Source organism: Grammomys surdaster, unplaced genomic scaffold (assembly GCF_004785775.1).
Source record: "Grammomys surdaster isolate TR1022 unplaced genomic scaffold, NIH_TR_1.0 146, whole genome shotgun sequence".
Classification (NCBI taxonomy): Eukaryota; Metazoa; Chordata; class Mammalia; order Rodentia; family Muridae; genus Grammomys; species Grammomys surdaster.
In genome coordinates this window covers 1,320,642-1,346,582 of record NW_021604604.1, presented here as the reverse complement: position 1 = coordinate 1,346,582, position 25,941 = coordinate 1,320,642, and the positions used below count along the sequence as shown (strand labels likewise).

The 25,941-nt window shown below is 39.4% G+C and overlaps 1 protein-coding gene across 1 annotated transcript in view; it reads left to right on the top strand.

The window, feature by feature from the left end:
* Positions 1-25,941, top strand: part of Gpr158 (G protein-coupled receptor 158) — a 353,010-nt gene that overhangs the window by 178,584 nt on the left and 148,485 nt on the right. Inside the window, exon 4 of the mRNA XM_028764948.1 lies at positions 5,083-5,306. Within this exon, the coding sequence (XP_028620781.1) occupies positions 5,083-5,306 (224 nt within the window). The remainder of the gene's footprint in view (positions 1-5,082; positions 5,307-25,941) is intronic.

Sequence of the window (25,941 nt, the reverse complement as noted above, 5' to 3'; positions counted from 1 at the left end):
GTGTGGATTCTTCTTTCAAGCAAACCAATAAACCATACTGCATCTTATTGCCTTAATCTTATCTGAATTCTGCCTTAAATTGAACTCTACACTATATAAATTTCAAAACAAAAACTACATAATTACTTCAATCAACACTGAAAAGCAAAAAGTGCATGCCGACAGAAGCCTGATATAGCTGTCTCCTGAAAGGTTCTACCAGAGCCTGACAAATACAGAGGGGATGCTGGCAGCCAACCATTGGACTGAGCACAGGGTCCACAATGGAGGAGTTTGAGAAAGGACTGAAGGAGCTGAAGGGGTTTGCAACCCCATAGGAAGAACAATAATATCGACTAACCAGACCCCTCAGAGCTTCCAGGGACTAAACCAAGGAGTACACATGAAGGGACCCATGGCTTGAGCCAAGTATGTAGCAGAGGATGACCTTGCCGAGAATCAATGGGAGGAGAAGCCCTTGGTCCTGTGAAGGCTCAATGGACCAGTGTAGGAGAATTCAAGGGCAGGGGAGCAGGAGTGGGTGGGTGGGTAGGGCAACACCCTCATAGAAGCAGGGGAAGAGAGAGGAGATAGGAGTTTTTTGGGGGGTGGAATCCTGGAAAAGGGATAACATTTGAAATGTAAATAAAGAAAATATCCAATAAAAAAAATTCAACATGCCTTCATGATAAAGATCTAAAGATCTAGAGCATTTAAAAGTAGATTGAATGTAGCTCCAGTCTCTTATTAAATATGGTTATTAAGTCTTAGCTATAGCAACTCAACAAGAGAAAGACATAAATGGGATGAAAATAGGAAAATAAGAAATAAAACTATCTTTCTTTATAGAAAACATAATTCCTTACTTGAAAGACTCTTGTTGAGTTTATTATAGAACTCTTGGACATAATAAACAAAAAATAGGGTCCAGAACGAATGTGGAAACAGTAACTGTCATTTACACCAACAGTGTATTCTCAAGAGAAAGAGATTAGGAAAAAAAACTCATGCAAAATAACTACAAAAATTAAATATTTATAAATATATCTAAGAAAGTGAAAGACTTCTGTATTGGCTGGTTTTGTCTCAACTTGACACAAGCTATAGTTTTCAGAGAGAAGGAGCCTTAGTTGACAAAATGCCTCCATGAGATTCAGCTGTAAGTCATTTTTTAAATCAGTGATCAGTGGAGGAGGGCCCAGCCCATTGTGGGTGGTGCCATCCCTGGGCGGATAGTCCTGGGTTCAATAAAAAAGCAGGTTGAGCAAGCCATGAGAATCAGTTCAATAACCAGCAACCATCTATAGCCTGTGTATCAGGTCCTGTTTACAGATCCCAACCCTGTTTGAGTTCCTTTCTTGACTTCTTCCAGTGATGGAATATGATCTGGAAGTGTAAGCTGAATAAACCCTTTGCTTCTCAACTTGCTTTCTGGTCATGGTGTTTCATCACAACAATAGTAGCTCTAACTAGGACAACTCCCATAGTAGAAAGTTCAAGATGTTTACAAAGGAAATCACAGATGATATTAGAAAATGGAAAGAACCCCCCCATTACTGAATTAATTGGCAGAATTAATACTATGAAAATGATTATTCTACTAAGATTAATTTGCAGGTTTAAAGCCATCCATAACTTGCCAAAATTCTGATGTCATATTTTACTGGTTTAGGAAAAGCAATTTAAGAACTCATATGGAACCACAAAAGACCATGTATGATCAAAGCAATCCTAAAGAGTAAGAACTGTGCTGGATACATCACAACACCTGATCTCAAATTACATTTCAGGGCCATAGGGATAAAGAAGCCTGGTGTTATAAAAATAGACAGGTAGATGAATGGAGTAGAATTGAAAACCCAGAAATAAACAAAGCTACGAAAAGGAGACAAAGACATACATTGGAAAAAGATAGCCTGCTCAACAAATGAAACAGGTAAAACTGGATTTCTACCTGTGGGAAGGAAATGGGATTCTTGTCTTTTGCCTTGCATAAAATCTATTCCAAATGGATCAAAGACTCTACTTTAAAACCTGTGACACTGAACTTTTAGAAAAAAATGTAAGAGTTACCCTTTGAAATTTCAGAGCAGGAAAAAACTTTTGAACAAAGTATCAGTAGCACAGGAACTAACCTCAAGTATCAATAGGTGAGGCTCCATGAAAATAAAACATTTTTGTACAGCAACAGAGCCACTCAATAGAACTCACAGCCATCTTGGAAAATAGGAGAAAATCTTTACCAGCTACACTTCAGATAAAGGGCTAATATCTAGGATTAACAAAGAATTGTACAAATTAAACATCAAGGGAATAAAAACTGTCAATCTACAAATAGGGAAATGAACTGAAGAAACAGTTTTCAAAAAGGAAACATCAATGGCCCATAGCTGTTTTTTAAAGTGTTCAATATCCTTAGCCATTAGGGAAATGGAAATTGAAATTCCTTTGAGATATCACATCACCACTGTCAGAGTGGCTGTCATCAAGAAATCTGATAACAAATGTTGGAAAGATATTTACTGTTGCAATTTGATGGTGCAAATTAATACAGTCAGTACAAAAAGCCATTTGAAGATTTCTCAGAAAGTTAAAAGTAGAGGTACCCTATGACCCAGATATCTCACTCTTGGGCATACATCCCTACCTATCTCTACACTCAATATCGTACAACAGGGATATTTGTACCACCGTATGTATTGGTGCTGTGTTCACTATAGTGAGGAATTGGAATCAATCTAGCTTTTTATTGATAGATGAGTGAGCATCTATATGTATATATAAATATATCCATATGTAATTTCATTATCCTTTTTAGTCTGAAAAAAATAAACTTGCCTTTAACTCTCAACACATATTTGCTTTGCTGAGATATAAAAGACTCTTTATGATTGGTTTAAATTCAAAGGCAAATGGACGGAACTAGAAAATATCATCCTGGGTGTGGTAACCCAGTCACAAAAGAACACACATGGTATGTACTCACTGATAAGGACAAAAGCTCTGAATACCCATGATACAACTCACAGACTATATGAAGCTCAAGAAAAAGGAAGACCAAAGTGTGAATGCTTTAGTCCTACTTAGAAGGAGGATCATGGGAAGTGGAGGGAGGGAGGGACCTGGGAGGGAGAGAAGGGGGGGTGTAAAAGGGAGGCAAGACCAGGTGTGGGAGGAGACAGAGAAGGTATACAGAGGGTCAGGAAATTGAATGGAGGTGTGTAGCAGTGGGGATGGGGAAATGGGGGTAGCTACTAGAAAGTCCCAGGTGCCAGGAAAGCAAGAGGCAGTTTCTCTGATGATGGCTGAACAAATCACTGAGCTGTTTCTCTGTCCAGTGTCTACAACTCTTTTATCTCTCTCTATCTCCCCTAAACTTCCAAAGGCTCTTTTGCAGATTCTAACTGCAACAAAATCTTGCTTGCATTGAAGATAACACAACACAGAATCTAAGTCCATTTCATACTGTTCTTAGTCCCATTGACTTTTTTGTTGTTGTTGTTGTTGGTTTTTGTTTTGTTTTTCGAGACAAGGTTTCTCTGTGTAGTCCTGGTTGTCCTGGAACTCACTCTGTAGACCAGGCTGTCCTCGAACTCAGAAATCCGCCTGCCTCTGCCTCCCAAGTGCTGGTATTAAAGGTGTGTGCCACCACTGCCTGGCCCCATTGACTTTCAATATTTTCTTTATTCAACAGACTTCAACTGAAATAATATTATCTTTTATTATATATTTAGTCTGTAAGCCTTGGTAGCCTATTTTCTATTGGCACTAGCTTGGAAACTATCATTAGGAGGTAACTCAAGGTTAAAATCTTTAGCTATGATAGCCTTTCCTAGGTGTGATGGTTTTTATATGCTCGGCCCAGGGAGTGGCATGAAGATGGAGTCTTATTGGTGTAGGTGTGGCCTTGTTGGAGGAAGTGTGTCACGGTGGGCATAGGCTCTAAGACCCTTGTCCTAGCCTCCTAGAAACCAGTCTTCTCCTAGTGCCTTCAGATGAAGAAATAGAACTCTCAGTTTCTCCTGAACTAGGCCTGCCTGGGTGCTGGCATGTTCCCACATTGATGATAATGGACTAAACCTCTGAACCTGTAAGCCAGCCCCAATTAAATGTTGTCTTTATAAGAGTTGCTTTGGTCATGGTGTCTGTTCACAGCCATGAAATCCTAACTAAGACAGTAGATCATCATATTTCAACAAACTTAGATGTTTTCCTGAAGATTCTAGTTTTCTGATGTGACATTCTAAATACTTAAACATGCTTTCTTCTCTCTGCAAATTTTATATTCACTTCCAGAGCTTTCTGTTGTTTCTTCTCTAACAGTCTTAGTTTTTTTTTTCAGTATGTATTGCTCCAGGCAACAATTGATACTCTTTGGTACTGACCTTCAGTGCAAACTTAAGGTTGATAAGTAAGGCAGACAATTGAATAATTAATCAGATCAATAGGAGCAGAAACCAACAGCACAGAGGTGTCTCATGGAGTGTCAGTGGGGATTGCATGAGAGATTGTATGGATTGATTCTAAATCATGTGGCATTGTTAAGCAGTTGCACACTGAACAACTGTTGTTTATGTGCCATCTTATGTAATTTAGACTGGAAAAACTTGGTAGATGAGATCTCTTCTGAATTAAGGAATGATAATAGTCTGATTTTAGATTCTCTGTCATCTGGGTCAAGACGTTCTAAAAATGAAGTGTACGTTTAGTTGATACATCAAACACATCTACGTTCCCATCCTTCTTCTTGTTAGTTCTTTAACAAATGTGTCTGGAGTATGGCCCGTGCTTTAGGGAGTACCATCAGCCACAAGTGGAAGACGAAGTTATCAAAGACTTAGCAGACTGGTCCCTGCCCTTGGGGCATTTTGTTTCTGGTATTTGCTTGTTTGTTTTTCTCAGTTACTCCAAATGACAATTTTTAAATCAAAGGAATCAACAGAGTTTTGAGTCAAAAAGTGAAGTAACTAGTTCTTAGCAGGGGATTTGATGAAATGTTTATAAATGTTTATAATTAATAGAAAATGGCGATGGTCTATCTCTCTTCTTTCTCACTTACCTTGGAGATACAAATGACATTGTGGTTTTATTTGCAACTTTCAGGAAGGGGTCCTGATCATCATTTTTCAGGAAGCAGAAAGGATGTGTCAGAAGAAGCCCATGTCTGCCTGCCCTGCCGAGAAGGCTGCCCCTTCTGTGCTGATGACCGCCCATGCTTTGTCCAGGAAGATAAGTACCTGCGGCTTGCTATCATCTCCTTCCAAGCCTTGTGTATGCTGCTGGACTTTGTCAGCATGCTGGTGGTCTACCACTTTCGCAAAGCAAAGGTAAACCCAGGTATCCTGGTCATGACCTTTCCTTTTACTAAGAGCAATTGCTTCTCTCACTAAACTGAATTTCCAATTCCCCATTAGTGCTATAGTTAGCAGACTCTTTTTTTTTTCCTACAATGTGATTGGATGAAAGTATGAAAATTCATATTCATTATCTTCCTTAGAAAAGGATGGTTAATGGTATTTTGAGTTAGTACTTCTTTTTTAGAAGCCTCTTTCTATGTAGCCTGGGGCTCTAATGGTTCCCTGCCTTGACCCTCGTCAGTGTTACCCCTTTGGTCCCCAGAGGAATTTCTGCTACCCCCACACAGTGTCTTTTATTTTTCATATCTAGAAAGCCCTGTTGTGTTTCCATTTTGCTTTATTTTTCTTAGTAATATTTAAAGATACAAATGATTCACCTATCTTTTTTTAAGCACATTATAATCTGGAGAATAACTATTTGTGGTCTTATATGTGGTCTTACATTGCTGTCCAGGGGTGATGGAAATGATTAAACACTCAGGGCAGAGTTTTCTGGGGACCATTGGTCAATGATCAGTCACACAAACCAAGTGTTGCATTGGAATATTTGATTCTGTTGCTTTATAATAGGTTCTTTGTGACACTAGAAAAGACAATACGTTTCCATCCTTCCCGGATTTAAATGACCTCTTCATCTTGGCAAAACTTCAGATTGCTATACATTATAGACATTTTTGAAAATATGTATCCCTACTAGAAACTTAAAAAGAAAAGAAGCTGTTCTGGATGATGTCTACCACAAAACCACTGGTTATTATTTTTAAAGGCACAGTTAAGACTCTACAAAATTGTATCCATTATGCTAATGTTGTAGATGCTATTGGTTACTTTTAATAGCAGGCAACACAGTTGAAAATCAAGCTCTGAGTCATCTAGAAAATGTAATCATGCAATTGTCTCTCATTTAACTAGTATTTATATTTCACTTGCAAAAAATTATGTTGATTTCATGTATAATAAAATAGTAGGCTGATATGTTGCTAGCTAACATTTAAAAAAAAAAGTCAGTAGCAGAACCATAATTGAAAGGTCTATAAACGGCTCTAAAATCTCTCTGATGTAATGAATTCATTACTCAGTGGATACCATAGCTCTTTATGAATTTTAATTGATTTTAATCATTAATGGTCACTGAGTTAAATGAATCAGTGAGAAATGTTGGGTCCAATGTATCATTGGGTACTGAGGAGCTTGCTATAGATAGTTCCAGCTAGACCAATATCTTACTCTATGTGACTGTTTACACTGTTAGCAACCTTTCAGATTTCCCAAGACCTTCACAGAAACAGGTAGTAACTGACCAGAACCTTTTGTTTACAGGGCTGCCTTGAGAATATATATCTTTACATATAATTTCATTAAATATCTTTAATGTTGTCAGTTTGAAGATGATTACATTTGGAATCAGTTTTCATAGAATGGGACACAATTAGAAAGGGGCATAAGTCATAAGGTCAAGGAACACAGATCTTGCATATTGGAAATGTTTGATGATATTTTCTCTAGTGATTTCTCTTACCAAACTGGATTAAGCATAAGAATAATAGTATATTTCCAGTATAGAGATTCCATATGTATAGCATGTAGGCTTTGGGATTAGTGCACGTTTCCCATCTGTGTGTCCACATATGACATTTGAATAGATGAAAAGAATAGGGAGTTGGAAAGTCCAGTTCTGGCTTTGTGACACACACCCAAGCTGCATGCTTATTCACATGTTAATTAACTCTAAAACTATTACTATCCATCTACTTCTACATGGCTTTTGTCTGAAAAGGATTATTAAATGTTCAATTAAACTAAACTAAGGGTTGTTTGCTTAATTATGTCTTTTATTTATTTCGAAAAAGATTTAATTTAAATTATTTTCTTTCAAAATGGGAACTATGAAGTTCTCTTTTGGTTATCAATTGTTAAGAAGACATTGAGGATATTCAGAACTCAACACATGCTGTTTGTGGTCTTATTATTAGAAAAACAATGTAAGAGTTTATAATATGTGAATAAATATTTTTGCTGCTTTCCTAGTTTTCATTTGGAAAGAGAAACTTTTTCTTTTTAAAGAACTAGAATCCTGTCATACATTAACACACTCAGACCCTGAGATTCTGTTAGTTGCCCAGGTTAGTACACATGTGTAGAACATTTGTATGTTTGTACTTTCTTGTTTTCCTACTAATGGCATAAGCACTTGTAGGAGATGAATAGAGCATAACCAAGTTAAAATTAGTGGAGAAATCTTAGTGGAAGAGAATGGTGAGGGTTAAACAGGAAGTGGATTCTTTGAGGACAGGGCTACGGCCTCAATCCATTGTTGACAAGTCAGACACTTCTGAGAATTTTCTAGTAGCATTTACTAACATGTTAAAAATGATACAACAGGCCCCAAAATACAAATCAACCATGAGAAATTCAAAAGTGCTGTCACTGAGCCTTGAATGAAATTTGTTCTGCAGATCATCACATAAAGAGGTCATAAAAGGGAAAGAACATCTACACCCTTCCACAGAGTAGAATGATATTCTCCATAGCCCTTTCTGCTCATTTTCCTCAATTGTGTTAACTGTGAGTGCTTGAACACCCATCAGGCAAACAGACTACAGTGTCACAGTGTGCTCTAACACGTCGCTCCCTGAGGCTTGGTTAGTGTTAAACCATTCCTCACCATGATATAATACCTGACAGAACCATTTAGGGGAGAACAGTTTCAGATGAAACAGTCTACCATAGTGGGGCAGAGACCACGATGGTGGTGTGTCTTAACATGGCACAGACCAGAAGACAGGGGATATAGAAGAACTAAAGTCAGGCATAATCTTGATAGCCTTGCTCCGGTGATTCTATTCCATCATTCTCCTCTCCTAAAGGACTCACACCCTTTCAGTAGTCCTTCAGGCTGAAGGCTAGGTGGTCTAAATGTAAGCCTGTGGGCGTCACTTCTTATTCAAACCATAACAGTAACAGTAATAAATGTGGGGGATGGGGTCTACCAAGAGCTAGCTGCCTTAAGAGAAACATACTGCTTTATCTACAGGAGCTATCCTGAGGCAGGGATGGGGATGCCTGGTTACAGAGGTACCACTGCTGTTTGTTCCCTGCTACTTCTCTTGTCAGCTTTAAAATCTTAAACATCCATCATTTACACCAGAATTCACAATACAATATGTCTTCATTGCATGTAGTGTGTAGTGTATGTGCAGTATTTTCTTTAAAGCCACTAGACATAGAAAGAACATCTTGGAACTTGTGCTTCTTTTATTTAAAGACTACTTCTTTTATTTATGGACTACTTTTGTGAAGTAACAGAAATCATCACATTAACAAGTCAAAATGCAGGAAAATGTTAGCTGTATCAATCGAAGTGCAAGCCAAATGACTGCAGTGGTAATAGTTCTGCTTTCAGCTGAAGCAAGAAGTATTCAAAGTAAGAGATCTAAGATGGTCCAGAGACTGGACTGGACAGGTACTAGCCTGCTCTTCATTCTGGTTCTAAGTATGTTCATTTGAACAAGGTTAACCTAGACCAAAATCAAAACGACAAAAGAACTGCTCCCCACAATTCTGTGACTAATAACTAACAGTCAGGGATCAACAACTATTTTCACATCTTATTCTTTTAAGTGGCATAACTGGGATTCTAGGCTCTTCATGAGTGAGGCTTACAGGATAGGATTTTAAAGAGTTAATGAGATCTTACTCTTCAGAAACACTTGGGACAGTGTATGCATCTGGGCTTAAAGATTCAATATGTCAGTAAAGCATGGATGTTTTGAAACAAGTGAATTCTTCTAAAGCAATAGCAACATTACAACAGTTTTTAAAAGATCTTAATTTTAAACATTATTGATTTTTTTAACAAATATTGTGACAAGTAACATATTTTTCTATTAGATATTCCACACAGGGTATGGTTGATTACAGCTTAGGAATGTCAAATGTGTATGTGTAGAATTTATTTCTGAGTAGAGTCCAGAGGAAGAAGATACATTAGAAAAAAGGGCAGCTTCCACTAGACATATTCTGTGCTGATTTTAGCTATGTCTGATTTTAGTACAACAGAAAGAAAGTAATATTTTTAAAAAGTGAGTGTGCTGTGGTTGATGTTTCCCCATTCCTATAAGAGTTATTCTTTTACATAAGAAGTTAACTGACAAAATTAACAATGATGCCACTTTTTAGTTTAGAAATTGAAGTGTTTTGATATAGCATGACTTTTGATATGCTATCATCTATCTTTATAAAATATGAGGAGATTGAGATATCACTTTTTAATGCTGCAAAAGGTCTGAAACTTGATTGTTCCAACTACCTCAAGCAATTCAGTGGCATAAATGCCTTCATATTATAAGATGACTCTCACTACTGCCCATTTTCCTTCTCAGTATCATGGCTTCCCTCCACTCTCACAGTGTGTTCCTGACGTGTCTTGTCAACAAGAAATATGTCATGAGCTCTGAGTGGAACTTAGTCTCTCAGCCTAAATCCAGACGGTCATGTGAAAGCATTCATAACTTGCCTTTTCTTATAGCTACATTAATCACTGACCGGGTTATTCCTGTATGCACAACACTTAAACAATGAAAAAAGAAGTTAGTAAAATTATTTGAAACATATATAGCAATAAAGGATTAGTTACCTTAATCTAAGCACATCTCCCCAAACAAATCAAACCAAGTCATATTTTAGGTTCAAGAAAAGGAAGAAAGAAAGAAAGAAAGAGAGAAAGAAAGAAAGAGGGGAAGAAAGAAGCATAGATAGATAGATAGATAAGAAAAAACCACCAGAAAGTATAAAGAATATAAGAATATTAAGAGAAACTTATAAAAATTAAATACAAAAATATATTTTTATTTTCATGAGTAGTAACAAAATTCAAATAAAAAGAATTGCAATTTTTGCAAACACAATTCTCTGAGTGTTGGTTATGGAATCAGGAGCTGGGACTTCTATCACAGTTGATAATTATGTAAACTGGAGATTATTTGGCTGAATGTTAGTGTATCTTAAAAGCTCATAGTATTTTCAATAAATTATTAGAAATCTACCTTAAAATCATATATATACACAAAGGTTTCCAAATGTATTTACACACACACACACACACACACACACACACACAAACACAAACACACATGCTTGCGCACACACACATGCACACCCACATCAATATATTTAGCATGTAGCTTCTAATCCTGTCAAAAAGACTAACTGTGGGCGAAATGTCCCACTGAAGCATTAAATCGTCACACCTCCAACTGACAGTCAGTGCTGGCCTGTCAGTTCCTAGACAGCATGCTTAGCCTTAGCTTTACCCGTTTCTCTTACTTTTCTCTCATAATTCTTCATTGGCTGCCTTTATTTTTCATCTTTCCATTCATCATTTATTCTTTGAACATCTATTGAGAGCTTCAGATTACCCATGTTTAAAATACAGTAATACACAGGGCAAGTGAAATCCTCATGCTTACAGAGTTTGTGTGGGGTTGGTGGTGAATGGAATGCAGAAGATCAAGGCAGGATTCCATAGAATTGCAGTGATGTACTTTGGTAGTGAATGACTTGGAGTCTTAGAATTCTTACAGCTTCTTTAAGTGAGATATTGTTCTCACTTCGTGTCTACATAAATCTAAGTGTGAACAATTAAGAAACTGTTCAAAGCTTGAGGAAGCTGGGATCTGTGCTCATTTGTTTGACTTTAGCTTACTCGGTCACTTTATTACACTGTAAATGTATATGGCACCACTCTTATGTCTACAAAGCAATTTGTTCTAAATTTATAAAATAAACACAATCACCCCTGGTTCCATTATACAAGTCTAAATACATCACCCCATTCTGTCCCAGCAAAGCTTACATGTCCTATATAATTTTATGCCCAGTTCCTGCTACATACATACTAATGAGCTAAAAAAATCAAGTGTTTCCTTGGTAAAAGCCATATTTCTTGGCTCAACTCATTTGTGTTCCTGCATACTTTATGGTTTACCCTAAGAGAAAGAGGGTAAAATGGGTAGTTTGTGCATTTTTGCATTTGTGTGTGTGTATGTGTCTGACTGGTGGTAAGGTAAACATTATGAAAAGAGTAGAGCAAAAATAACTTATCCAAGAGGATCTTTTTCTCTGTGTGCTTCTTAAGAAATATCATTTAAATAACCTCATATTCCATCTGGTGGCACAATACTAATTATGAATTATGAAGTGAAAGTAAAGTGATTATAACATATTTATAAATGCCTTAAGAGATATATAAAATTCTTAGTGATTACCAAAGCTCCATTATCAGGTTCTCTTGAGACATTTGTACTTGCTAATGTTTATTTATAAGGCCAATTGCTTATTAAATATGCTAAAAATAGCTTTTTAAAATTTAATGCACTAATATACCAAACTGCTTGTTAGTTGAAATATATTTTGAGGGATAAATCACTTGTATTATTTACAAATTCCTAGGAGCTTCTTCATTTTTTAAGGCTTATCAAACGTTTTGTAAATAAAAGACTGTAGAATTATAAAGCAATATATGTGTATATTCAAAAATTAAAATTTATAATGTCTTCAAGAATATTTAAATAAGTTTGTAAAGATATCTTATCCATGATATGCTTACAATCAAATGGAGAATGAAATATAAGGAAATATTATATAATATATGCATACATATTGTGTGTGTGTGTGTGTGTGTGTGTGTGTTTGTTTTGGTCTCTCAAATAATAACTGCTTTTTAAAGGTTTCTACTTGTAATTACATGTATCTGTGTGAGAGTGTGTGCATATGTGTGAAGTTGCCTGAAGAAGCCAGCAGAGGGCATCAGATCCTCTAAAGCTGGAGTTGTGACTTGCCACTGTGGATTTGGGGATCTGAACTCAGGTTCTCTGCAAGAGCAGTATGTGCTCTTCACTGATGAACCAGTTTTTAAGCTTGTAACACAATAACTCTAATTTACCAAACTCTTTAAAAAATAAAACCAAATTTCTTCTTCTATAATACAGAGATAACAATAAATTTAACTTCCTGTGGCTACCAGGGAGATCAAAAAGTAGGGGATGTCCTTAAACCCGTAATTAACGGGTAAAAGAAAGTGCTTAGTAAATCGTAATAGGGATGTGCTCAGGATGTCTTGTAGTATAAAATACAAATGGTTAAGTCTGGGTGGGTAAATGAACTTCTATGATCAGATCAGAAACAGGTAGTGAGATAGACCACCTGGAAGATACTTACAAACAAGTACATATTAAGAATTTAAAGGACTTCAGTGTGGATTCAGAAAAATCTGGTGTGGCAATGTGCACTTCACTATACACTTGGTTGGAATAAATGGGCTGTAACCATTATACACTTGGATAAGTCATGTGCTCGTTCACTATTTCCTGTGGCAGCATTAAAGTCCCAGGATGGATGTAGTGGAAAGACAGAAGGAAAAGAGGGAAAACAGATGGAGCTGAGGTGAGGTGAGAATTACGTGAAAAGAACACCACACGAGTGAAGACGATAAAGGACAGAGAAGTCCTGTGAGCTGCAGGACAGAGGGCAGAAGAAAGCGACAAGAAGGTGAGTGTAGGGAGATGAGTGCAGGGAGGTGGCTGGTCAGAGCCACTGAAGGGTTTGGAGCCGGAGAGCATTTACTGAGATCCTATTTACTGATGGTCCTTTAGTGTTGTTCATTAAACTTCTTTCTCTAGCTGCCTTTTGGTAGGTAGTAGCAGGTGTAAAATGGGGGAAGTGTTAAGTTCCTTGAATATTCCAAGCAAAGGGTCTCAGTAACACTGTGAATGGAAGACAGTGGGTCTATGTGAGATGCATTTGTAGAAAGAATTCTCAGAATTTGCTGATGAATCTGATTGCGAGATAAGGAAAAAAGAAAAGTCGAGTATGATTCTCTTGCACTTATAGCTTACAGAACTGGACAGAGTACTGTCCACTAAAATTAGGAAAATGGGGAATACTGGAAGAGAGTTGATTGAAGGCTCACAGAGAAAAAGACAATTAGGAGTCTCATTTCAACATGCTTGATTGTTGTAGATTTGGCAATCTTTGCAAATAAATTTGCAGTCTTCCCACTTAAATTTGAGTTTCAGATCTGATCTAACCTACTTATAAGAAATGAAAGTGGAGCTGTCAGCTGGGGAAGTAGTTAGTAATGTGAGCAGGAAGCCAGGTAGGGGGTCTCAGATAAAGCTGTAAACTAGAAGTCATGCTCACAAAGGCATGGGAAACTGAGCTGCAAAAAGAGGATGGTATTACTGACAGGCGCAGAGAGAAGAGAGCATGGAGGACTGGCATCTTCACTCTTCAGGGTGAAGGAGAGTGTAAGAACTGTTTGGACATTTGAGGAGCAGCCAAAGAGAGGAGAGGAAAGCTAGCCTGCTGTCATGGTCCAGAATCTGGGAGACAAGGCCATTTAAATGAAGGAGAGAGAACCAGTAATGGGGACAGTATTGAGCCACAGAATACAAGGGGGACATGATCTGTCAGTGCAGGGCTCACTGGAGACCTTAGAAGTACATGTTTAAATGATGGTTGAGGGGGCAGAGAAGGTATGTGTGCACAAATTGTCTAAACCCTCTACTTCCACAAAAAGATAGAATGTGATGAGTAGACAATGATACTTGAAACCCAGAATAACTGAGACTTCAGGAACTTCATTTAGATTAAGAAGACATCTAGAACAGTCTTCAGAGTAGTTAGAAGAAAAGAAAGAGGGAGGGAGGCAGGAGACAGAGAGCCTTGAGTCAAGAAGAGGAGAGGGCTGTGAAGGGGACAAGGCAGTTTAGAGATGAGGTCACAGGGCTGGGAACAGCAGCAGTAGGTGCAGGAGTCAAAAAGCACGACGTAGCTGGTAGCCATCCTCTCCACACTGTCCTAATTATCAAGGCTTTACAAGGTCTTACTCTTAAAAGCATCTGGGATACTTAGTCTTTTCTCATACCATTTATGAAAAGCTAACTGAACTCAGTACAAAAACCCTACTGGAATTTTGATTATGGTTGAATTTATCCATAAAATCCAAAACCAAACCAAACAACCAAACAAAACCCACAGTCATCTATTTCAACCCAAAATGTAGACTGTACCCTTTCCCCTTGGCAGTCGATTCCAGATGGAGATGCATCTACAGGGTATGATGATTAAGGAGTTAGGGTAATGTTTCCAGGCTATGCCAAGCAGTTACAGAAACAGAAGCCAGATTGCAGCCAGAGTGAGTGGTGATTTGGAGTTGAGATGGCACATACACAGAAAATAATCTTTTTTTTTCTTATAAAAACAACATTTAATTGTGGATAGCTTACAGGCTTAGAGGTTCAGTCCATTATCATCAAGGCAGGAACATGACAGCATCCAGGCAGGTATGGTGCAAGAGGAGCTGAGAGTTTTACATCTTCATATGAAGGCTGTTAGCAGAATACTGACTTCAAGATAGCTAAGATGAGAGTCTTAAAGCCCACACCCAGAGGGACACACTTACTCCAAAAAGGCCACATCTCTAAAAAGGCCACACCTTCTAATAGTGCCACTCCCTGGGCCAAGTATATACAAACCATCACAAAGGTTTTAGTATTTTGCCTACATACAACACACACACACACACACACACACACACACACACCACACAAACACACATACATACTATGTGTGTGCCTTGTGTATGGTGAGTTCAGAAGAGAACACTGGGTTCCCTGGGATTAAAGCTACCAGGGGTTGTGGACCACAATAAGGACCTCAGGTCTTCTGCAAAAGCAATCAGTGATCTTAGCCATTTGGTCATCTCTCTAGACATGAGTAAATCAGCTGATTTTTTTTGTCCTTGGGTAGTAATCTTTTTCTTCTGGTATAACAAGTGTATTACTCCAAATTTCACCAAAATTTAAGTTTATATCTGGTATCAATCTTTTGTTAGAATGCCAACTCTTTTCTTCCTCATATTTAGAAATTAGTTGTTTAATGTATTAAGCAATATCTTTTGATTTATCTTTTTCTAACTCTTTTTCTACCCACTGCTCTTTCTCCTCCTCTTCCTCCTCTTCTTCCTCCTCCTCCTCCTCTTCCTCCTCCTCCTCCTCCTCCTCCTTCTTCTTTTTCTTCTTCTTCTTCATTAGCTATTTTATTTATTTACATTTCAGATGTTATCCCCTTTCCACATTCCCCCACCCAGACACCCCCTATCCCATCCCTCCTCCTGCTTCTCTGCGGATGTGCCCCCACCCACCCACCCACTCCCACTTCCCCATCCTCGAATTCCCCCACACTGGATCATCCAGCCTTCACAGGACCAAGGGCTTCCTCACCCACCTTTGCCCGACAAGGCCATCCTCCCTTACATATACAGCTGGAACCATGGGTCCCTCTCTGTGTGCTCCCAGACTGGTGATTTAGACCCTGGGAGTTCTGGTTGGTTGATATTGTTGCTCTCCCCATGGGGCACGCAAACTCCTTCAGCTCCTTCAGTCCTCTCTCTGACTGCTTCATTGGGAACTCCTTGCTTTTGGAAGCCTTTTGTGTTTGCTAAGGTAAGCAGACATGTCATCACTTTGCTGGATGGAAGAGATCCTGAGGGCTGGGAAGCTTTCCTTTATTTTGAAAGATAACACTGTGTTTATAAAGGTTTTAAGAGATAGGATAAGCATGTGAAAATACAGAGGAATAATGGAACAATAACCCCAACAGGGAAGAGCACAACAGAGAACTGTTCTGGGTGTAGGGTGTTGGCTGGGGACAGGGGAAGGCTTGCATTTTTTTCTGTGGCCACAGAAGCAGTGAGGCTGATAGGGCAGAAATGAAGAGCCGTGGAGGCAGGGAGTTGAAGAACTTACCGCTGGGACATGGTCCTTTACATGGCTTGAATGGAGAACCTTGAAGACATTGTTCAAGCTTGTTATAGACACTGTCAGAGGAGGAGTGAGAGAGTCCATGTACACACACAAGGACTGCTGGAGGTAGCAAGTACAGAGGCTGTATTAAAGTTCTCCTGAGACGTGCCTGGCTATGGAACTGGAGACCTTTAATCCCAGCACTCACAGACAAAGGCAAGAAGGGCCAGTTTGGTGTACATAGCAAGTTCCAGGCCAGCCAGGGATACACCGTGAGATCCCCGCTGAGACTACAACAGGAAGATAAAAAAGATAGGAAACATTCACAGGCACTTGTGTTATTGTCTAAGGGATTGCAAATATTTGTGTATAGCTTTTTACTTCCGGTCTTTCTATTCTTTTCATTAAGGCAGATTTACAAAAGGATTCATTTAAGTGTCTCAGGGCATTTGCAGCATTAAAACATGTGACCATTAATTAACTTTAGAGAAATCCACAGGGGAGAAGGAAATGACAGTAATTAGCATCTTCAGTTACAAATGGAGAAACTGATAAGTAAAGATACTCCAGAGTGACTTTATAATCCAGGGTTCAGTCATCATTAAATGTCTTCTAAATTCAACAAAGGCAGCAGATTTTCTGTGACATCAGTGGGCATGGTATCTTGAGCCTGTCTTCGAGCTCATACTTTGACCTATGTAGTTAAAGGTTAAGCTGAGGCAAGGGGTAAGGGAGGTGCAAGGGGGCTGAGTGGGTGCTTGGGGGTGGTATGGGAGGTGGGGGATGGACGGGGAAGGCTATTTCTTAAGTCTAGTATAGCAGAAATTAGTAACTTAGAGCCTACAGTCCATTACCAAAAGAACATTTCATGATTTCAAATTTAAATCTCAGCATTCATAAAATTTGACTGGAACATAGCCTTGCTTTCCTGCATGTTGTCCTTGGCTGGCTCCAGACTGAGTAGCTCCAACAGGAGCAGCCTGTCCGGGAAAGCCTCAAATCCTCACTGTTGGCCCTTTAGAGGGAGCATCTCCTTCCTGTACACAGCTTTAGGTCTCTCATCCCAGCTCTTCACTGGGATGCTCACCAAATGTCCCTGTACTTTAGCTTTCTAACTTCCTGAATCTATGTTTCTCACGCCAGAGACCAGCAGCCATCCCCTCAAGGGTCCTAGAGCCCCTTTACATCAACTCCTTTCTCTGTGTTGAGCCTTCTGGGTTTCTGTCTTCCAGCCAGCTCACTTCACTCAGTTAAAACCACGGGTTCCTCTTGGAGAGGAGCAGCCACAGCACAGAGTTCTGTGTCATCCTTTTTCCTCGGAGGATTTTCAGAGACTGATGAAACTGGGCCTGTCTCTTCCTTGTCTTCTTTGCACCCGTAAATCAAGCGCTTTGCTGAGATCCAGCAAGTGATCTGCTTCCCTGAAGGCGGATGGTGGGCCCATTGTCCACAGTTTTCTAGGGAGTCATATTTAGAAGTGATAGATTTTTCGGGGATTTCACCTCAATCTTGGATTTCAATTTTGCCTCCAGATTATCTGTTCCCCTGTCTCACAGATGGGAGAAAAAGAGGACTTGGACACTGGCTGAGCTCACGAGCTTGTGGCGCTACCGTCAGAATAAACCCTCCATGCAGCCCTGAGGGGTGGAGTTCGTTTGTTTATAGAGAGACAGGGTCAGCCCTGCTTTGAGCTAGGTTGCATGGTAATAGCCTTTAAGAGAGGAAAGCATCTCTACTCATTCTCTCATTGGCTGACAAAGAACTGATTTTGAGGAAGTGGAGCAAGGCTTTCCATATTCCATCTCCGAGACCCTTAATAGTAAGCGGCCAGTGGTGCCCGAGATGCATCTGCCATGGCCACACTGACTTATTAAGGAAAGATTTAGTTCAAGAGGAGAAAATACTCACTATCTTTAAAAAAATTGTGATTTGCAAACTCTCTGAAATTTAAATTATCCTTATAATGCTAATTAGCAAGGTCACAATTCTTATTTGCAGCGATAGAAAAACACAGATTTTTTTTTTTTTTTTAGAAACTAAAACCTCTTTAAAATATATTTCTTCATTCACATGACTACCCAGTTTTTTATCCTTCCCTCAGAAGCCGCTCTTAGGTTTAAGCACAGTGCTGCTTGCTGCACCTCTGAGGGCTGTTAAGGGGGATGTACACGCTCTACTTCAGAGTCTGCGCTACAGACAGGATTATTTCTGACATTTCAGTAATACAGTCGAGCTTTAGCTCTCAGACCCACATTTAAAATAGGCTCACAGTCTCGTTTATAAAATCTTTGACCTCTTTTTTTTCTTTAATAAAAAATAAGGTTGAGGAAGCGAGGTGCATAATAAGGGCAGAAAAGCTTAAAACAAAATTTAGAAAAAGCCCATAACCTTTGTTGACCTATGGCAATATTCAGCAATAGAAATTGAATGCATAACCATTGTGGAGGCTCCCAGCCCCCACAGACACTGTGTCTCTGAGTTTAGGGATTGTTTCTATCCACAGAGTTTTCTCACTCCCCTCTACCTTCTTAATCATATGTAAATGTTTGCCAAAGCCAGAATGGCCTGCTCTGGCTGCTGACTCTTCATAAGCACCCCACCAGATCAAAGGGGCAGCTTCTCAGAAGCACCAAGCCTGCTTCTGTCTTACTGTGCCCTATGGTAGGGAGTTTCCCTTTCTGCTTCAGAATTCACTATACAGCTCCTAGCCCCTGGCACCTATGTCTTGGTAGGCCTGTTTTGACACTTATTTGCTCCTCACTGCCTCAGGCAACTATGACTTTCTGTGTTCTTATAGTTTGGAAGGAAGCTTCTGATTTTAGGATGAGCAGACCTAGTCTCAAACCTCAGGAATGAGTTTCTTGGAATAAGGTCTTTCTCCATGTGTAGAACTTTTGATTCCCAGGTGTTTGTGATGATGAGCTTTCAAGATTGGGAAACATTAACCTATAGCTTGAAAATTCTGTTTCCCGGATGAGAAAATCAGTATGTTTGGTTGGATAGAGTCAGTCAGCACCATGCTTGTCAGCCACAGTTCCCACAATCCATTGCTTTCCCTGACAGAGAGAGATATTATACCAAAGGGGGGTGTGATCCTAAAGGGCAAGGGGCTACAGGGCAGTGAAGCATGATTGAAGAGAGATTCATTCAGTCACTTTAAAGCCCCAGAACTGATTACTCCAGCCCATGAACTAGCTGAAGGAAATATTTGTGGTGGAAAGCCCCAGGTCGAACTGCTCTGGCTGTTAGCAGCAGGGAGTGACTGAGAAGGACCATGAGAGCTGTATGAAGCTGAGAGGAGCTGTAGGATTTTACCCTCCCTGAGCATGAATAAGCAAATAGTGGAACACTTGTCTGAAAGAAAATGAGCAGCTAGAGATACATACAAAAATGAGCCAGTAACACAGAAGGCAAACAGCAGTGCTCACCAGTAAGGTAAGCATGGAGAATAAGCACAAAGACGTCACTATGTAAGACACACACAACAAAACAGACAAAGGACGAGGGTCACACACAAGTCTAAAGATAGCTGGAGTCCTTGTGAACCCCAGTGTCCTCTATTCTATTGTCTCTGTCTGGGTAATTTCAAGCGTTTCCTCTGTTCTCCATATCCAGCCTTGACTGCCCAGTTGATGGCTATGCTTATATCTTAATGTGTTGTTATGTTTAAAACCAGTGTCTCTACCTTCCTCTGACAAAGTTCATCTGCTTGCATTTTTTGGTATCTAGGAGAATGCCCTGACATGCAACAGAGAGACAGAAGCCCAGTATTATCCCTTCTGTTCAGCCCTCACCACCAGTGTACTGGAGAATCCTGTCAATTTTCTAGCCTCAAGCTGATGCCCCTTCCCTGACTCTACTGGTGCCTTCCCAGTCTAAGATTTCAGCATATCTCTCCTTCATTGGTACAGCATCTTCCAGCATGCATCTGTGCCCCTTCACCCCACCTCCTTAGGCTACAACTAGACATCACTCTTCTGAATTGAGTCCAATCACTTCATAAAACTCTTTGATGACTTTTCATTGACACGGTAGCGGCTTGTATGCTATGCCAGGCCCAGAAGAACCAGCATGATTGCCAGCATGATGTTTACAACGTCAACACAGTCTTCCCTTCCCTTTCCTCTTCTTCTCTACCCACACTGCCGTAATAACAAGCTCTAAGATTGCCACTTTCTTTGGATGGCTACTACTGCTCTTTCCCTGGCTCACCGAGCTAGTTCTTTTTCCTTCCTTATGTTTCTGGTCTCAATTTATCCAAAACTTTCAATAATGCACATCCTGAGCCTTAGCACTGGTAAGATTTATTTTCTACAATTTGAGGAGAGTTTTTTCTGTAGAATTTGTTGACTATTCCCACTGTGCATGAGATAATTTCTCAGTGAAAAAGACCCATCTTTATTGTAAGTAGAATCTATGACTTCTACTCATTGGAATATACTGACTGGATGGAGACTGTCCAATCGAAGTGTCATCTGGTGAGGAGAAGTTACCTGAGGTAGTTAAGAGCCTTATGTTTGGGTGAACTACTCTCAGTCTAGATATCCTTCCCCCTAAAAATGAGTGCTTTGAAAGTAGGAACACTCATATATTCATATTCTCTCCCCCTCAGTGGATATTCAATGTAATAATGGGGGAGGGGCGGGGATTTCACTAGTGAATAAAACAAATTGTCAGCAGTTGATTTGATTCTCATCTCCCATGTTCACTTTTACACCCAGAAAGAAAATGTAAGAACTTTCATAATGTCCTTGAGTTTTAATATAGTGTAATGTCAAGATGAAGTTCACTAGAGGAGATTAGTGACATTATAGATGTTTCTGAGTTACTATGGAAAAGCCAGCCCATTATCATTCATAAGGAGAACACGCTGATGCTTTGTTGTCCAAGTAAGAGCTCTGAAAAGCACTCACATGTGACAAGTTAGTTACTAATAACTTGGAAGAGGACTGTACCTACACCATAGATAATAATTAAGCCTGAAGTTGAAAAGGAGACACACCCATGTTTAGACTTGTCAGGAAGACATCCATTCATTTAGTAAGGCAGAAGTAGGTGACCAGTTTAAAAAATGACATGAACATTAGCATTAATAATAAATGAGAAAACAAAGCCAGGTGGGGCATAGGCCTATAATCTAAGCATTTGGAAGTTGGAGGCAGGGTGATAAAGAATTCAAGGCCAGCCTCTGTTGCATAGTGAGTTCAAGGCCAGCTTGGGTTGTGTGGGACACTGTAGGTGGGGGAGGAGGTATAGGAGTGAGCATAAAAAGAAAGTAACTTGATGCTAAGTTGGAATATCAGGAATTTCTTTCTAGAAAAGGTGATATTGGAATGTGTGCAATGATGTGTAGGAGGTTTCTAGATAAGGAAACTCTATTTGTAAAGGTCTCAGTTAAAAAGAGCACAGTTTATTCAGAGAGTGGCTTGGCTGGAAGGAGCACAGGACATCCTCTGTAGTGTCTGATGAAGGGGGAAGATTGCTGAGGCTAGAACATGCGAAGTTTAAATGCTAGCTTACGGAATTTGGATCTCTATATAGCACACCTGCAGTGATTATGAAGGGAAATGATATGGTGCCGTTGTGTTTTGCAGCAGTCTCCCTAGCAGAATGTGGAAGGTAGCTCAGAAAGTGTGAAACTGGAAGACAGAGACCAGTTATGGATCTGTTATAAATCTTGCAAGAGAAGCAGTGAAAAACGTGACTGGAAGCAGCACCCCTAGGAGGATAAAAAACGGGAACGATGCCCAAAGAGCAGAGGAAATGGAAAAGGCTTTATGTTAGCAGCTGAGACTTTGAGTTTCATTTGGGTTTTGAAGCCTTTCATAGACAGCAATTAGAAGGAACAAGTTTTGATATACAGAAGTGAGTTTGATTTATATAAGCTAAGGTTCAGTCATCTGTGGAAGGCCAGTTGGACAAATCATGACTGGTTTGCAGAACTAGTATAGTTTTGAGTTGATTCAAGGGAGTGGTCCTCGATGGTAGGCAATGAAAGGCTAAGAGAAGAAATGTGGAGGACTTCCTATGGTGTGTCATCAGGAGAGGGTTCAAAATAGTCCTTAAATAATGTCTATTTCAAGATTCAGAAGTAGTCTCTGCTCACTCTCATCACCATTTGCACTGATTAATTTATTCTGATGTATCAGAACTAATCCTAAGTGTCTTGACATAAATAGCTCTATTTACAGCTCTATGTGAGTCAGTATGTCATAAATTCTTGTAAATTCCGTGAGTTGGAGATCAGCCCCCACAGTGTGTGCTTTCAGACTGAGAGGGCGAATTGTAAGAAAGTTAGTGCCTTCCAAAAGCAGTGACTGAAAAATAGGAGGCTTTGACTGTAAGTTAGATGGGTTCTGAACTGATTCAGCATGAAAAGCCATTTTGTCTCAATAACTATTTTTATATTCCCTTGATATCACACTTTATCCATGGCCTCCAATATATCTATTTCAGAACTTCTTATATTTTATCTGACATATAGTTCATTCATGTTAATGACTAAGATGTATAATTTTTGCCTACTTTAATTAGTTACAGTAAAAGCATTTTACTTATTTTATGGGTGACATGCTTAAATCAATTCTAACCTATTTGCTAGCTATGTTGGCTCAGTATAGAAATGTGTCTGACAGAAACAGCTGATGTGGACACTAGGTAATAAGAATCGATTATGATGCAAATGGATTAGAATATTTAACAGCCAACATAGACAACATTTATTTTCCTCCCACAGCCACAAAACAAATCATCAATATCTAGAGATATTTTAAATCAACAGATGATGCAGGGGAAGACGAATCCAGGGACCCTGCTGCTGGCTTTAATGGTGGTCATGGGATTTTATTGTTCTCCTTGCTTTCATGGTGCCCTTTAAGCTGAAAAGGCAACATTTGAATAGAAAAATTTACAAACCAAAAGTTCACAAAATCCTTTTTGAACTGTAAAAAGTTAAAGTATATTGGGAAAAAAATCACATCAGAATTGAATTTAAGAAGTTACTGGCTAGAAAAATGAAACTTTATACACCCTACTAAACAGGACAGGGTAAACATAGATTTATAAACACTCTTTCTAAATACTGGTGTGCTGGGAGAAACAGACACAGATTTTATACAGTAGGCTACATTTTACAGTTCTTAAGAATTAGCCTTAAATTAAAATTTCAATAGCTTTTTAAAATATCAGCATGAAATTTCCATTTCCTAGTGTTCTTCCAGGTGATAATATTATCTGCCTTCAAATGTTGTTCAGCCTTTTGTATTGAAAGAAAAATACAACTAGCTTTTCCTATGTGTATTCTCCCTTCATAGCTTCATACTTGTGTGTGTGTATGTGCGTGTATGTGTGTGTAAAATACTTTAAAATATTGTATCTGTTCTGAATGCATACATTTTTTGTCACCCATTATATAATTTGTTGAATCATTTTTTTCTTGGGAAGTCATGAACAAATATTGATTCCTGTCAAGGCATTAAAACAGATGAAATAAATGCCTTAATCTAAGGTAGTTTGTTGAACTAATGAGTTAACAGGGCTTACTTACAGGTTCATGAGGGACTTCCTTACTGCACATGCTACCTTTCTAATGCTGTGATACAACACTATGACCAGAAGCAACCTTAGAGAAAGAGTTCACTTTAGCTTAGGGTCTACAGGGATAGGATTCCATCTTGGTGGTACAGAGGCATAGCAGCAGGTGGCATGAGTGGTGGGAGGATGGAGGGACTGAAAGACTACATCGTTAATTGCAAACACAGCAGAAAGACTAACCTGGATACAGTGGCATAAAGATTTAAAGTCTCCAAGCCTGCCTCTAGTGACACCCTCCCTTAGGAAGGTCACATCTACTAAACCTCCCAAACAGGACTTCCAAACTGGAACCACTTGTTCAAATGTCTAAGCCTATAGGGGAAATTCCCATTCAAACGGCCACTCTGAAACATGGGTAGCGGAGAAGCATATGCATCACTGAAAATTGTACTTGATCTGTTTTTTTTTCTCTTGCTGTGATGACTATCATGACCAAAAGCCACTTGGAGAAGAAAGGGTTTATTCTATTTTATATGTTACAGTCCACTGTTGAAAGATGGCAGAGCAGAGACTACAGCAGGACAGGAACTTGAAGCAGAGACCATGGACAAGTGTTCTCTACTGGCTTCTCTCCGGCTCACTATGTAAATAGCTTTTTTATTCAGTCCAGGCCCACCTGCCTAGGGATAGTAGTGGGTCAGGCCCTCTTAAATCAGTCATCAATTAAAGAAATCGCTTATAGATGTGAGTATAGGACAATCTGATCGAGACAATTCTTCAGCTGAGGGTCTCTTTTCCCAGGTGACTCTGGGCTTTTGGAAAGTGGGCAGTAAAAGCTAACCATCACACAACCCAGCGTGCATGAGAGCTCTTGAAAGCCACAGACCTGAAGCTCCCTGCTCAATTTTCAGGCAGCTTCCCTAAAGAGATTACCCTTTTAGCAACTATTTACTGCTTGTTTGGCCTAGAGGAGTGTCCGGTGTGTATTTTTACTTTCTGAGTTTCCTGAGCTTATGTTGAGCACCATGACCAAAAGCCACATGTTTTATGATCTTGATCTGTGTAAGTCTCTTGTTATGAGACTCCCTCTGGGGGTTATGTTTCCAACTCAGAGGCAATAGCTATACCACCTAAGCAGTGTGCTTTACCATCTAAACGGTGCACTTCCTGTTGTTTTGTGTTGAGTGGTATGAATAGTACAGAGATAATTTCACATACATAGGAGGCTGTGCACAGACTTATGCAAATGTCACATCCTTTATATGAAAGAGTTGGCTATAGTGGACTTTGGTGTCTGTGGTGGACCTTGGAACTATTTTTCTACAGACACTGAGACAACCGTTGTCTTATTTTAATTTACATTTTCCAGCTGCTTGTGGAGATCAACACGTTTTTCACACTTTCATTTCTGTTTCTGCTTTGAATTGGGAGATTACAGCGGAGCTGTGGTTTCTTGTTTTCCATGTCTTTGAATTTCAGTGAGGTCAGGAAAGATACCTTCAGGAGCGGCTCTCAGATGCTATTTTGAATGACAGCTTTACAAAATTGGATTTTGAACGTCCAGGGGGCAAAGATGAGCAACACCACAGTATAGCCTGCGTATGAATTTTGTTGATTTCTCAGAAAAAAGCTATGACTTCCTTAAACCTCAGGCTCCACACTTGCAGGGTGGGTGTGATGATGATGTCCACGCTTGTTGGGAGCGTTGAGTGTTTGTGCAAGGATTAATCCATGTGACGAGCTTAAAGTAATGGCTTCTGCAAGAGCCCCGCTGTCTTCATCATTGTCAACGTGAGTGTGCTCCTTGTTGCCACACTCATTAACATTTTGTTGAAGTGAGAATGTATGTTTCACAGGGAACATCTTGTTGAGTGAACTGGCGGTGACTGATTTATTTCTCTGCACAGTGGTTCTGACTTTCCTCATCTTTTCTCTGAACTCAGTTTTGCACTCCTAGAATTTCTGCATTTATATACCTTGTGGCCTTAAAAATGCAAGGAAGACAGAAACAAAGGAAATTTGCAGCAATGGAGTGTATGTTTGGAGTGGACAAGCTCTAGACCTGCTGGTGACACTTCCCTGGCTGGCTTCGAAACACTCACAATAGGAAAAGCTTTCTTTCTTTTTTTTTTTTTATGGTTTGGTTTTCAAGTTTTTTTTTTTTTATTGGATGATTTATTTACATTTCCTATGTTGTCCCCTTACCCCATCCCCCACCACCCCCTCGGAACCCCCAATCCCCTCGCCCCTCCTCCTTCTTCTCTGTG